This window comes from Alligator sinensis, unplaced genomic scaffold, assembly GCF_000455745.1.
Source record: "Alligator sinensis unplaced genomic scaffold, ASM45574v1 scaffold656_1, whole genome shotgun sequence".
NCBI classification, from domain to species: Eukaryota; Metazoa; Chordata; order Crocodylia; family Alligatoridae; genus Alligator; species Alligator sinensis.
Window position 1 is genome coordinate 1,339,385 of NW_005842333.1, and position 14,918 is coordinate 1,354,302.

The window sequence follows — 14,918 nt, forward strand, 5'->3', positions numbered from 1 at the left end:
GAGCCTGAGCCCGGCGCCGCTGCAGGTAGGTGCGGGGCGGTGCGGTGGGGTACGGGGCGCAAGGGTCACCTGGGCGGGTGGTGGGGGGATCCGGATCAGCCCCTTCCCACGCGTGTCACGCGTGGGGGGACGGATCACCTGGGAATGAGGGAGGGGACCGGGTCGTGGGGATGAATGGGGGGAGCTGATGGGAACGGCTCAACTGGAGACACCCGGGGCTAAGCTGATGACACGGGGGAGCTGCTGCCCCGTGTGGGCAGGGGCCCACGCCCTGCGCCCCTGGAAAGAAAGGGAGAAGGGACGGGGCTGAGAGGAAGCCCCAGGGGCGAAGGCGCCTGCACAGGGCTGGCGGGGGTCTGCAGGGACCAGCTAGCGCAGGGTGAGCTGCAAGGGGGGGGCGCATGATTGCTCCCATGCGTCCTTCCCGCATGGTCTGATCGGCTCTGGGACACTGTCCCTGCCGCCCCTGCCCCGGCCCGGTCCTGTTCGCTCACCTTCCCAGGCAGGGGCAGATCTGCGGGTCGGACCCCTTGGCCAGAAGCAGCCCATCCTGTCCCTCCTTCCCTCCCTTCCTCCCTCCCAGGCGCTGTCAGTTTGAGGGCAGATGTCTCAAGCTTCTGGATGGTCAGAGGAAAGGGGGTGGGATGGGATCCTCCTCCTATATAGGGCTTGAGCTGAGCAGTGGTGATGGGATCTACTGGGTCACATCAGACAAGCAGCTCCCTGGCACCTAGGACTGCACCTTTCTCACTCAAGTGGGACTGGGAGGTAGGAGCATGGCCCCACCTTGAGCTGCTGGTTTACCTTGGGGAAGCCTGGGCTGCGCTTGGACGCGGTCCCCTCTCCTGGCGTGAGCTGCCTCTGCTTCCTCACTGGACACTGTTTAGGAACAGAATAGCAACTATCGAAGCAACTTTTGGGCAAGATCTCTAGCCTGTGCAGGTTATAGGCATTTCTGGATTGCTTCCTTCCCCTTCCACTGGAGAGCTGTCCTGTATGATGGGAGTACCAGGATATATTATATACCCTTCCACATCTAGGTCTCTCTCACTTAGCTTGATGCAAACTCATGCCTTGGGCAGAGAATCTGTATTTAAAAAAACAACAACCCAACAAACCCAAAACCTGAGCCAGCTCCAAATCAGAAACCCTCCAACAACCTCTTTTACCACCTTAAGAACTTGTGGTGCAAATTTGTAAGCTAATGGTAATGTGTAATTATTTGCTTTGTTGGATGCTGTACATGGATTGTTGTATGTCCTGGGGGCATAGAGCATTTAAAGCAGGGAGTTTACAAGAGTGAGGAATTCAGACAGTGTTTAGAGAGTGAGAGTTTTAGGAGGAGAACAGCGTGTGATTACTGTAAACCTGATCTACCTTGATTTTTTTTTTTCTCCCCCTTCACAAATACGATAGTGGCTAAGGAATAGTCAGGAGTCTGAATGACTTCATGCAGTTTTGCTTTAGGACCCACCTTTGATGCAAAAGTGGTTCTTGAAAGTGAAGGAAAATGAATTGCTGCCGAGGGGGGGAGGATAAAAGTATACACTGAAGACAGTCTACAAAGCTGTAGCCACTGTGTTCAAGGCGATGAAGCTACAAGGCAAAGTTTTCTGTACTGTGGGTGGGACGGAAACATTCCTTTTTTTTTCCTCCCCAAGCTCCTCCACAAATTTTTAACCTGAAGTCTTGTTTTATGGCCACTCGGTAGTTTTTGTTTGTCTTCCAGACTGGTTTCAGTACAGAATACCAAAGAAATATGCATTTAAGTGTAAACTTAGAAGAGCTCACTGGCCTCTGTGGGTTCTTGATTTATATCAGGCAGGAGCAAAAGACTAGGGGTAGAGCAAAGTTTTTACATGCTGAACGCCAAGGAATGAATTATAAATACTTAGCTGCTTTATTTGCTGTTTCTAATTTTGTCTGCTCCACTGGCATAATTAAAAAAAAAAAAAAAAATTTAAGTCTGTAAAATTTTGAGGGATTTGGGGGAAAATTCCTTATTTTTCATTTTTCTTTTTCTTTCCCCCTCCCCAGGTTTGAAAGAACAGGAATCTGTACGGCACACAAGAATCGGGCTTTCAAAATGGAATTCCAGTTTGCCCTCCTTTTCGTAGGGATAATTGCCTTTTCTGACTCGGCAAGAGGTAAGGCACACATGCTTTATGGAGCCGTGGGGATGGTTTGTGGTTTGCTCCTTTCCAGGTTCTGCAAACACGCTATATTTCCTTTTAAAGGCCATATAATGAAGTTTCTTTCAGCGTAGACTCTCCCTCCACCCTTAGTGCATGGACGCACGCCCACAAACATGCACGCGCTCCCCGCTGCGATTTGTCAGTGCGTACCGTGGGCGTCGTGATATTGGATGGGGTTGCTGTCACTTTGTTGGCGAGTTCTGCGGTTCCAGGTGAGCTCTCCGGGGCTTTCCTCTTTGCTGTTGTTGTTTATGTGTAAAAATACACAGTTGGCTTCCAGGTTTCGGAGTAAGGTTAAAGGAAGACAATTGCATTCCTTTGTGGATCAGGAACGCCTCTCCCCTCGGTAATCCCTCCACACTCTGCCCTGTGTATTCCCAATAGCAAACTAAACAAACAAATCCATTAACTTCCCAAGTGACAGACAAACGACAGTTCTCAACAGCTAGCGCACATTTTAACACTGGGTCTCCACCAGTTGATCAGATTTCAATAAACAGGGTACCCTTCCAGTGGTAGATTGAAAAACATCGACCTTGGATTGAAGGGGGGAGAGGTTTTTTAGAAGAAGATAATTTAACACAAGATGAAGGAATGCCTCTTCTACTTCAGCAGTAGCTTATACTGTGCTTTGCAGGGCTGTTGAGTTAGCCTTGGAAAATCTGAACCCCTCCTTCAACCTTACTGGTTCCCTACTGGCTGCAAAGCTGCCTTGTTCCCCAACTACGGTTATATGATTTCAGGATGTCGAGTTTACAGGTGGGAGAATGGTGCCGAAATTGCACAAATCGCTGGAAGACATTTGGCTCATCCACACAAGAATATGCATTGCTTAGTTTACAATTTAAATATTTGATCTTGCAATTAGTTCTGGTAGCCATAACTTGCCAAAAGCATACGTGGGATGAAGGGGAGGGAACATTACTAGAGAAACTCAGGACTTGGTTAATGGATTGCTTTTTTTTGGCATTGATTCTCAAGCAAATATTTTATGGAGGCAGAAGCCCTGTAAAATGATTCTGTTGGAAGCTGAATGAAAAGGAAAACAGCATATATCCTTTAAGATCTGGAAGTCTGAATTCCAGGTGTGGCTTGCAATGGGAGATTCGGTTTTAAATTGTAGGTAGTGGCCAGCAATGTATGAATTAAGATGATCACCTGAATGTACGTGATTTGAATACGCCAGAATACCCAGTGGAGATCAGTGAAAAATCTTGAGTGGGTATTGGCCTACAAAATGATTTTTGTTTGAACAGCACTTCCTGCCTTGGTGGTAAATCTCCTTTAATTTTGGTTTACTTTTGTCCTGCTTGCATTATTTTTTGGCATGCATAAAATAGAGTATGCTACATTACAGACTTCAAGTGCTACGAAGCGTTGTTTTGTATGGAAGCAACCAAATATTAACAGTTATTAGTTCAAAACAGGTGATGTTTTCCTGCCCCTTACCTGAAGAGGTGACAGAGCATAAATGTTGCAGCGTCACTTTAGTAGTGTAGTTAATGAACTCTCTATTGCTCCAGAAAAATCGGTCTGAGAAATTATGAGAGAGGTTTCTGATTATTTCAACAGGTGAAAAATGGGGTATAAGCAGAGGAAAACAACTTAACACACTTGTTTTCTGAGGTGGAGGAAGCCAATAAAGAGGTTTAAAAAAAAAAAGGGGGGGCAAATGGGTAACACCTTTAAATCCTGTTTCTCTTCCCTCTGAAATTGGGATTTTTTTTGCTAGTGACTGGAATTGAAGTGGCATCGAAACGTGAGAGAGAGAAATGCCTAATGCATTAAAACTTTCATCTGTGCTGTACAATTCCTGTTATTTTAAATAACTTGGGATAATTTTTAGACTCTTCTTGAAATGTGTCCAATTTCTAACACGCGTCTGTGATTTTTGTAGTATCATTATGCTGGGTTAGATGGCTGAAAATATATAAATGTTACCTGTAATAGTCATTAAGGGTTATAGCCAATTGGACCGAGATGGAGTTTTTCTTTGGGCTGGGGGAGGTGGGGGCTGTTCGGCATTCAGTACGTGTCACGATCACAGATGTTACGCGCATGGCTCATATCACGGTTAGTGTTTTCCAGCTAGAGCCGCTGAAAGTTAAATAAGTGCCTGTTGGCTTAACATGGAGTTAAGTGCCTCAGTATAGGCATCCGAACTTGAAAATGTTGACCCATTTCTTTTTCGTGTGCCAAGAGGAGATTAGATAAAAACATAATGGTATTACCATGCTAACACAAAGGTTCAACATTGCCTGCTTGGTGATCGGAGGCACTGTATCCTAATGTATTTGCACCAGGGGGCAGAGTTAAGTTGCCCGTGCAGCTGTAACATCAATAGCTTCTGACTAGAGTGGTAGCTGCAGCCTAGCATGTTGAATTAAGTTCAATATGCTGTTATTTTACCTTTCAAGGTGGAGGGCCCCAATGGCTAGTGTGTCCCTAGGCTAATAATGTTAGTCTTTATTCTTAACGCATCCGGGAGTTTTGCTGGTGGGAGGCATAGACTGGCCCTACACTCTTCCTGCACTGTTGAAATAATGTCATCTGTAAGGTATGGGGTTGCAACCACTTAACGTTTGGCTAAAGAAATCAGGGTAAACCTGAACTCTTAGGAAAAGTGCTATGGGATTTGTAACTCCCGTGAAGGGCAGAGGAGCTACTCGTCCAGCAGAGACCTTTTGGGTGGGTGTCATTTTGTCCATTTGGAAGGATGAAGGACCGGAACCTGGTAGTAAAGATTTGAACCCGAACTTTAAGGCCTCTGAGTTTAAAGCCCTTCGCTAATAGCTTGGGAATTTACTGAAATAGCTCTTTCAAAATAGCTAGTCCAGAATAACCTCCTGTGTGGCTACTTGTGTTCCAGAATAGGCACCTCAGCTTGGAGAGTTTATACCAGAATAATTATTTGACAGTAGCTATATTACTGCATTTCCAAGCATAGTCAAGTCCCTCGCCTTTTCCTTTCCTTTTTGTCATAAGGAACAGGGATGTTTCCTATGCACAAAATCCGACCTCGATGCAGAAAGCTTAACTATTCTGGTTCTTTGCAGGTAGCATGCAGAGGAATGGGAAGGTAACATCCCAGTATAGGGCCAAAGTATAAAATAGCAGCTTCAGCTCTTTGTCCCAGTTGTGTTGGGGGTTATGTTTGCTAGTTAACTGGCTAGGGTGGGAGCCACAGGATCTGCATTATGTCCTGTTCCCTTCATGGCTTGTATCTGTCTGCAAAGACTCAGCGTAGACACCTCTTTGCAGCTCGCTGCTCCATCCTCCTCCTCACTGTGCAGTCTCTATGCTGGCGTAAGCACTGCTGAGAGTCTTGTACTGGCTCTTCTCCCTTGGGGTGAATTCCACGCCGTGTTACTAACCTTTAGTGAAATGTAGCAATGTAACTCCTACTTCTCCACACCTCCGGTTGGATGCAGGTAGTGCAATCTGATCTTTTCCTGCATATGGTATCTCTGTAACACACAGGGCAATATTTGTTCCAAACCTGTCAACTTGCCATCGTATTCGCCTTGCTTACTGTATATGGTAACAGAAGGGTGCACTTGGCTTGCTACAGTAGTTCAAACAGGATTTCAAATAGTATGTTTAGAAGTTTTTGGTAAGAGCAGCAACAGCTTGTCTGTTAGCCAGTAAACTGATATTCTACTTGAAACTAATGAGTTTGGACATCATTTTCATTTTCAGGACATGGGAGCTTAATTGCTTTCAGCTATAACTCCTTTTTATGTAATACGTGGTTTAAAAATATAGCTTTCACTGAGGCGTGACTTAACAATAAATCTACCCCTCCTGTCATCTAACTGGGGCAACCTCAAACATCAGTAGATTGGTGCAGTTATGTATTACAAGCAGTTATTTGCCACATTTGCTTTTCTTTAAAAGTTAGAACTTTGGCTCCTTAAAAACTTTATTTTGGAGATGATTGGGTCTTAATGCGGGTTAGTGCATTTGTCATTATGTAAACAAATGCCGTATAAAGAACAAGCAGTAGTTAATACCGAAGGTATAATACTGAAACAAAGAGTTGCTTTCTGTGTTAAAGATGCTTCTGTTATGGCTTATTAATTACAACCATGTATAGTTACTTGGTCGTCATCTCTTTCTAATGGGGGAAGAAAAGCATGTAGGAACTGATTCAAGATTCACTGAAACTAATAGGAATCCTTTAACTGACTTTGGGCTTTGAATTGGGTTCACATGAGAAATCTGACAGCGCAGAATATACCTGCTTTATATTGGATCACCAGAGAAACTGTGATAATTTTTCAGCCTACATTCTGTTGTCATTCAGCTTAATATTTTTGTTGAATTTAAATACAAAATAAAGCATGCGATATGCAGGAAAATAACCTATTGCTTATTGATGCTGTCAGACTTGGACATTCATTTGTGTTAGATTTATTTTAAGGTTTGATTTATTTTCTAAATGTCTTTATCTTCCTGGGTTTTCACTAAAAAGGGCCTTGCAATGCAGGTTGATGCATGGGAAAGTACATTTTAAATTCTGCCTTTTCAGTGTAGAAGGCTGTATGCCTCGGGATCATTTTACTGCTTCTAAGTTAATGGTTCTTCTTGGAAAGAGAGTCATTCTCCAAGTGGCACTTGCCAATTAGTGAGTATCCACATTTAAAGGTGTGAGAGTGTTTGCATGAATTTAGAAACGAGAGACCCAAATTCTCATCTGGTATCAACTGGCCCATGGAGCTGATCTACATCGGCTGCAGAGTCGGTCCACAATAACTTTTTCCAAGCAGCCAGCATGCTCAGTGTGGTAAACCAGGACTGTACAAAAGCCACTGTCTATTTAATAGTCATGATAAAATATGGTAAATGGGGTAGAGATACTCACTCCCTGGTTTAGTAATATATTTTGTGTTAACTACTGGGAAGGGGTAAATCATTTGCACCCAAGTTAAAGGAAACATAACACAAAGGTCTTCTTTTGCCCCCTTAAAAAAAAAGAAGTCTGAAGTCATTGCTTTATTTATTCAGTTTGAGTAGAATCAATGCAGCTTTCTATTTTTCCAAAGACGTGGAACTTCTACTTGGGTCTGCAGTGGCTTGTAAAGTCATGCTGTTCAAAGGGCTGGCATTCAAATTAATCTCAATATTGCAGTAGTCAGTGGAAACACTTCTTTTTTCCTCCTTCCTTTCATTAACCCATTCAGCTTGTTCATTGCTTAGAGTTTGTTTTTCATGTGACCTTTTTCTGGTCTTTCTAGTAGGGCGTTTGTGCTGAAATGAACCTCCTATTTTAATTTTTACATATATATTTTCTGAAAAGCTTGCTCTGTAACCTGGTATCTTTGCCTGCGTGTCTTTATAATAAATCCCTCTTTCTATTCGTTTAGCTTTCTGTCCTAGTTTATTGCACAAAGACCAATTTTTTGCTTATTGGAGGGGATTAAAAAAAAAAAAGTAGAAAGCAATTGAACCTAGGATGCAAGTAGTAGAGTCTATTATAGACCTGCTTAGATCCCGCTTCTGTAGCCCTTGCTCAGGCGTATAGTACCACTGAAGTGAGGGCGATACTTATAAAAGTAAGAATTTCCAGAGCAGTTCCCAGTGTTACGATTCTGTTACTGTGGGACTGTTAGAAATGCTGTAGGCCATGCATATGAAGGCCTGATCCACAGCCCATGGAAGTCTGTGAGAGTCTTTCCACTGATTTTCTCTTGGTTTTGGATCTGGACCTTAGGGAATTTTCTGATGCAAATTAACGACGCTACTGACATTTGCACAAATCCACTACTTTGTTGCAGCTATTGTCCGGAAGGCTCCAGATTACAGCAGCCTGAGTCACCAATATATGCTGTAGCATATTTGTATAAAGGGAGTGAAACTCCTGCCTGAGTTGCTTTTCTGATCCCAGAAGATGCACTGTCTTTGCTGCTGGCTTTGGTTGGCTGGAATACTAGAAGCATGATGTAGTGTGTGCTGTGGGACCGAACGCAGCTTGGAAATTCATTGCTTTAACTTCAGGTCAGCCTGTAGGGGTTTTATTCCAGAAGAAATGAGTGTCATTCTGAAGGGAGTGTTGCTGGGTGCGGAGGCACTGGATACTGTTCTGAAGTGTTATTTGACAAGCTAATATATGCCGTCTGCCACTGAATCCATTCACATCTCTCTGATTTTTCCCTTCCGAGTCAAATAAACATCGACTGCATGGAGTTTGGTTAGCTGCCCTGATTACACAGTCTCCCCATTGTATTGCGGGAGAAACACGGTATCCAGCAGTGCTGTGAATAACCTAACATTTTTATTTCATCAAAACCACTCCAATTTTCAGGAAGAAATCCAGCCAATAACTCCAGGCTACTTCTTCCATTAAGTGTTCGAACTTAATTTTGAGTTTCACTAAGGGAAGAAAAATGTAAATTGGGAACAGAGACTTCTTGGAGAGGACTAATGTTTCTCTTGATTCCTACACCCCTATCCCTGGTCCCTCTTGCAGAATGGTTGAAGTAAGAGCCGTTTTCGTCTTGGCAGGGAACAAAATCATTTCTCTGTGTGCCGGGTAAATTTATTTCATGAAAGATTTACACAATCTTGGGTATCCTGTCAAGTGATTGAGAAGTGAGTAATGCAAGAAGTGTCATAAACTAGATGCCTGGTAGGTTGTGTTGACTTTGGTGGATATTTTTGGAGCTGTGAGTATTTGTGTATGTTAAGCAAAAATATGGGGCAGGGGCAGACGATTGCAGAAATACAGAGGTTGTTTTTTTTTTTTTTAAACTCTGTTTTACTTGTCTATCATGCAAATTGCTTCATATTTTTCTTACCCAAGTTTCTTGTATTTCATGTGCCTGGTGAATTGACGGCTGTGAGATTCTGGCAGAAAAGCACTTGTTCTGTGAACCTTGTTCCACATTCTTTCCATTACTTCTCCATTCAGGTAGACTCTGCTCTAAACTGCCCTGGAAAATTACTTTAAATATGGCATCACACTATATGTGTTTACCACCTCTCGGTGAATTTCAGATTGAGAGTTCATTGCTTTACAAGTGAGAATATTTTAACGAAGCAGTGATCCTGAAGATCAACTTGGGAGTTGAGGGGGTCGTGACTCAGCCTCACCAGCTAACAGTGCAGCGTGTACTGTGGAGGCCATAGAGTTGGCAAAGGCTGTATCCTAAATACCTTGGAATAGGATTGTGTTTCCCTATCTCTCCGTGGTGACAGTGAATGAATTTACCCACATTGTAGCCTCATAGATTCATTCCTGTTCCCAGTATCAGCTAAATCCAGGTAAAAGTTGATAAGCGGTATTTACGTTAGGGGAAAGCCTTGGGTTAGGATTAGACGGAACATGACCGTTAACTCATCCCCTCTTCCTCATCCAGCCAAGTCCACTGTTTTCCAGAGCTGTCCACACCACCTTGATTTTAAGTGGGAAATTATACAGTTCACTCCCACTTCCCTCAGATTGGGGTAATGGAAGCAAGAACCGTTTTTTAAAGTAGCCCATCCTTCACCAGATCCGAGAGAACTGCCTCGTTCTTCCTTTATTTGCGTCGTCCTTTCTTTCATGCGTGGCTTCTTCTTAAAGGGGTGGCTGCTGGATAATGCTTTTGAGTCAGAGAAATTTTGGTTTAGATTTTCCCAGGTAATTAGCATTTTCGGACTGTGGGACTGACTTCTGTGGCATTTCGATGAAATTTGAGCTAAAGCGGATGCTTAAGGTGATAGCTAAAGGACACATCCATCATGGTAAATCACTGAGGCTAAGTACAGACAGTCAAAAAGCCCAAGGCGGCATTGATTCAGTCTTTGCGGGTTAGTCTAAAATGCAGAGATTAAATTGAGACAGAAGTGAACAGGCATTTACCTTTTGATTCCGGAAATGCAGCCACATGTCTGCAGTAGCTTAGGCCAGAAACCAAGGGGCACTAGAGTACGGCTCTCTGGCACATAGCCAGCATGGGCTCTGTGTGTGTGTGTGTGTGTGTGTGTGTGTGTGTGTGTGTGTGTGTGTGTGTGTGTGTGTGTGTGTGTGTGTATACTCTCTCTTGCCTCCTGAGGACTCTGGGATTTGCAGTCCAAAATTGCAGCAGCAAGACTCTGCAGGGTTGCTTATCACTTCCTCTTCTTGCTTCCAGGTGCCTCTGGGATTTGTAAACCACAGTTGCAGCCAGCAGTAAGTTTGAGGGGGGCAAGGGGTGTTTAATTCCCCCCCCCGGCCCCAGGCCCTAGCTGGGGTTTGCCTGATGGGGGTGGGGGCTGTACTGCCTGGAGCAGACAGCACAGCTTAGCCTAGGCCTGCAAAGCATTCTGGGATGCTGGGGAACTGTGATTTAACTTGAGCCAAGAAGGGGTCTAGGACAGAAATTTCATAAACCAGTTTGACCCAAATCAGTCAAGTCTGATACTACATTCAACCAGGTTTACCTTAAACCAGTTTCAGCCATTTTGAGACTGGTTTATGTGCACTGAGCTTCTGTTGTGTTACAGGTTTAAACCAGTTTCTGATGGCTTAAACCGGTTTATATGTAACTTCTGTCTCTCTGTTCACTCAGGTTAGGGACAGAAGTAGAATTATCTAGTTGGACTAGATAATCTTTGAGGTCCCTTCCAGTGTTATAAATCTATGATGATATTAATAGCAATGAATAGCAGGATACATTTCCTGACAGCGAGAACTATCATCCTGTGGAAATTGGAGGAACATTAGGCCCTTTTATGGGCTGAGACTTAAAACTAAGTTTGACAAAGCTTCAACAAATGTGCTAGGGTGACAGATCCTGGAATGACATGGACAGGATGGGGTAAACCAGGAACTACAAAACTTTTTTTGCAGAGGAGATCAGGGGTGGCAAACCTGCAGCCTGGGCATCACAAGTGGCATGGGCAGTCTGTGTGGAACATGGCAGATTGGGCAGGGGTTAGTTAGTCTAAAATGCACAGTCTAAGGCAGCACAGTGGCAGATAGGGCAGAAAGCAGAGCAGCAGATTGGGTAGGGGAAGGGGATTGGAGTAGCATTTGGCAAGCTGCAGGGCTAGTTCATGGCACATCTGCCAAAAAAAGTTGTCCCATCTGGGGTAGATTACATCTTAATAGGTTGTTCTGTGGGCTACCTGCGCTCTTCTGTTGCATTGATCAGGCTTCTTGCACTTTCTTCTGCGATCATACAACATCCCAGTGGCAATGGCAGCAACTGCTTATCTGGAAAATTTAACATTTAGAAAGCATCCAGTGTATTTTAAAGCAGTGTAACAGCTGGGAAGTAGGATGAGGTCCAGCACCCTATGACGGCTCTCCACAAAACACCAGTAAGCATTTTGCAGACCACCAATGGTTTGTGGCTCATGGTTAGAGAATCCTCTGCTCTAATTGGTCCTTTCCATCTCGATTACCCATGGGCCAGCTTCCATGCACAGTGATGCGAATGGAGTTTTATTGAATTCAATGGCACTTCCACCTGTGTAGCTGTGAGTAGAGCTTGCCCATACAATGTCATGCGACACTAGAACTGGACCCGTCAGAAAGGTTGGTTGCTTTCCAGATTTCCCCTCTTTGGCTTCAAGCAGTGGAAAGATGCAGCATGATTTGCAGTAATTAATGTAAAACTATAGTGATGGGTCCCAGCTGCTCCCTGCCAATAACGACAGGAGTCATGGAGCCAATCAGAAACCCAGTATTGTCCATGCCAGTTTCTTTAAGGATTGATGATGGGGGTTTGTGGCTTGGCTTGGCCTAGACAGATGTTTATTTCTGCTGATGGATTCTGATTGACAGGCAGTAATAAATCCATTTTAAATACATCTGCATCAGTATGGAAATTGGTTTAGGATGACTGAATCTGTGTTTTGTATCTGAAAGTGTTTTTACGCTGGATCCCAGTACGTGCTTCTTCTCACCTTGCTACCGCTGAGACAAACAAGGTGAACAGGGAACACTTTGTTTAGTGGTAGGAAGTACCGCAGATTAAGAATGGTCAGGTGTGTTACCTGGATGATGAATGGCAACTCATGGGTTGGATCCCAAGTGCTTCTTTCAGATCAAATGCCAGCCCCCATTCAGATCTTGGCTACCTCAGCGTAAAGCAGAGTCCTTGGATGTAATCGAGCTCAGGATCTATGCTGGGGGTAGGGCAGGGATTGCTTGATGAAGGCCTGCGAGAACCTGCCTAGCATTAGAATCGCACATCTCCTCCGTGTCATCTGTATCGCTTCATAGCAACTGGTGAATTAGCAGTGGGGATATTGGATTTGGAGTCTGACCTGCAGGTCTTACTCCAATTTAGAGCAATGTCACAGCTCACACAGGTCAGAATCCATCATCCTTATTCCTATTGCAGCAGTCTGAATGAAGAAGAGAAGCCAGGTGCTACCGACATGAGGGGGAGCGCCAAAATCCTCTCGAGATTGGGCCTATGGTGCTTATTCTGATCTAGGGGGAGAACAGGGCCCCAACCTCTGTGCCAGTATCTCTGTGCTTCCAGACCTAGGGGAGAGAACTCGTCCGCTTGAGGACTGCAGACTAGCTAAGTGGAGTTTGAGGCTTAATTTTCTTTTATCCTAGAAAATCCAATAAATCCAGTAAATTCTTTCAGTGTGGTCTTCCAAGAGTTTTTCAACTTAGTCTGACTCAGATTATTTGAATGCCATTATAAACTAGAGGTCAGGCAAGTTAATTCCCAGAACAGTACGCTGCCCTGTTTTCAAACTGTGCTAATCAGGGTTTTGAGGCGAAGTGTGGTAGTTTGCTTAGTGAAATTATTTTCCTGTTAGAAAATTACAAATCGGCTCTGACTGTCCAGATCGGCTTCAGTAAGCAGAGAGCTCTGATCACATGCAGACAAAAGCCCCCGGGATGTACTCACAATGGATCCGGGCACAATAGAGTCTGATTTTTTTTTTTTTTTTCTTCAGCTCCTGAGATCTAACCTGAGAAGTAGGCTGGCTTTGAAGCCACACAACAGAAATTGTTACAATTGTGCTTTATATCTCCACTGGGATGAAGAGAGGTTGCGTGGAACATATCTGAGCTGTAAAATAAATGTCCTTTTCTAAAAGAGACATTTGGTCCAGCTGTTCCCTTACCCCCTTCCTCACCTTCTTGTCATTGCCTCTTGTTTACTTTTTCCTCCTCCTTTCCCCAAGTTTATTACCACGGTTTGGCCAGAGGAAATGAATTAACATAATTTACTGTTTTTAAAACAGGACACATTCCCTGCACGCACGCGCACACACACACACACGTACATACATACACGCACACACACACACATGCACACTTTGCCCTCTCAGTGCTCTGCTAAGGAGCATGTTTACAGAGTCTGGGTCCATTTAGAGAGAACAATGGCCTGATTATGGAGTGCAGCCTTCTATTCACAGAAACCAGAAGAAACCATCAGTTTAAAGTAGCTACTGCCCCTTGAAGGTACATGCAGTGTGAGCTGTTAAATAAAAAATCAGTTGTAGACACAAACTACAGGCATTGTTCTCCGCGGAAGTTGATTTAGGGGTGGGGGTGGAGGGGAGGAATGGTCTCGGTGTTAGTCGAGTGCCAAGTTTGAGATCTGCCGCCATGCAAAGCTTTGTTGTGATTTCTAATCTAATTTTCAAGCGTAAATAATAGTTGTGAGATTGGTGGGGGGAAGAGCGACTTTGTGCTTCCTGATCTTGCAGGGTGCTTGGTGCTGACAGTGGAGGGGGGCTGGCATTGTAGCTGAACCCAGAAATGTTCACTGTCTGGGATGTGCTGAGGCCAAAAGAGGTGCTGTTCTATACAGTTGACAACTTCTCTTGATATGCTGTCATACCCTTGCGTCCAGGTGAGTGTGGACATTTGTTTCCCCGGGGGACAAGTAGCCGTGGCAAAAGCTACTTGTCCTTGAGGAACGCCTATGCCATGTGTATTCTGGCACATGGCAGGTTATCCCGGGTGGGGTAGGGGAGACTGGGGCCAGCACCTGTGCTCGCACAAGCAACCTTACCTGGGGTTTTGGGGGCCTCCTGGGTCTACAGATGTGGCAGGAAGCCTGTCTGGCAGCTGGAGTGTGGCTCCGGGTGGCCAGGCTCCAGTTTTGGACAGTGTATGTTGCCTTTGGCATGGGTTTTTTTGACCCCAGAATCTCCTGGGGTCAACACCCCTTCCTCCCCACCGCTGCAAAGTAGCAGTGCGGGGACCTCCACTTGCGCAGTGTGTGGAGCTGCAGACGGGTCTGTGGCGCCGCACACTGCACGTCTGCGCACGTCTGATTGTGCCCATAGACGCTGGGATGTCTGCTTTATTCATGAAGCAAGCTTGTTTTTTTGTGATATCTGTTAGTGGACCAACAGTGTAGTTGGGACACGTGTTAGGCGAGCCATGCCCTACCTTAGGTCTTGAAGGACACTGTGCCTGAGAGCCTGTCTAACAGTTCTCCCAATCATGCTGTTGATCCAATAAAATATATCACCATAAAATAACCTTGCTTTTGGCAAATTTCCTGGGCCATCTTGCTTACAACAATGCTTCAACCCTACTACAGCATGATTCATCCACGTAAGTTGTGAAACATCAACATGCTTTGGCTCATAACGAATGCTGAGTTGGGATCCTTGCTTTTGTAAACGGGAGACAGACTGTCAACTCCTTGCCAGTAGTAGTCTGAGGTTCACCTTGTGGCTCTAGCCAAGAAGATGCTGAGCACATTTGACTCTAACAAGTTTCAGTTGGTCTCAGTGTTTTGTAGGACCAGACACTTTGTTGAATTTGTTTAA

The 14,918-nt window shown here is 44.6% G+C and overlaps 1 protein-coding gene and 1 long non-coding RNA gene across 12 annotated transcripts in view; one reads left to right on the top strand and one right to left on the bottom strand.

Moving 5' to 3' along the window:
• LOC112551095 overlaps positions 1 to 622 on the bottom strand; it is a 12,852-nt gene extending 12,230 nt beyond the window's left edge. The window contains exon 1 of the long non-coding RNA XR_003095249.1: positions 495 to 622. This is a non-coding gene — a long non-coding RNA (uncharacterized LOC112551095). The remainder of the gene's footprint in view (positions 1 to 494) is intronic.
• The window catches only part of LOC102374831 (fibroblast growth factor receptor-like 1), a 240,714-nt gene continuing 225,796 nt past the window's right edge, over positions 1 to 14,918 (top strand). Inside the window, exons 1-3 of one of the 11 annotated variants that reach the window (XR_003095245.1) lie at positions 1 to 25; positions 2,038 to 2,147; positions 13,083 to 13,227. Coding sequence is in view for 6 of the 11 variants with exons in the window: in XM_025210081.1 (XP_025065866.1) it covers positions 997 to 1,196; positions 2,038 to 2,147 (310 nt within the window). In the remaining 5 variants the exon portion in view is untranslated. The other 10 variants (XM_025210082.1, XR_003095248.1, XR_003095246.1 and 7 more) reach the window with 10 other exon arrangements.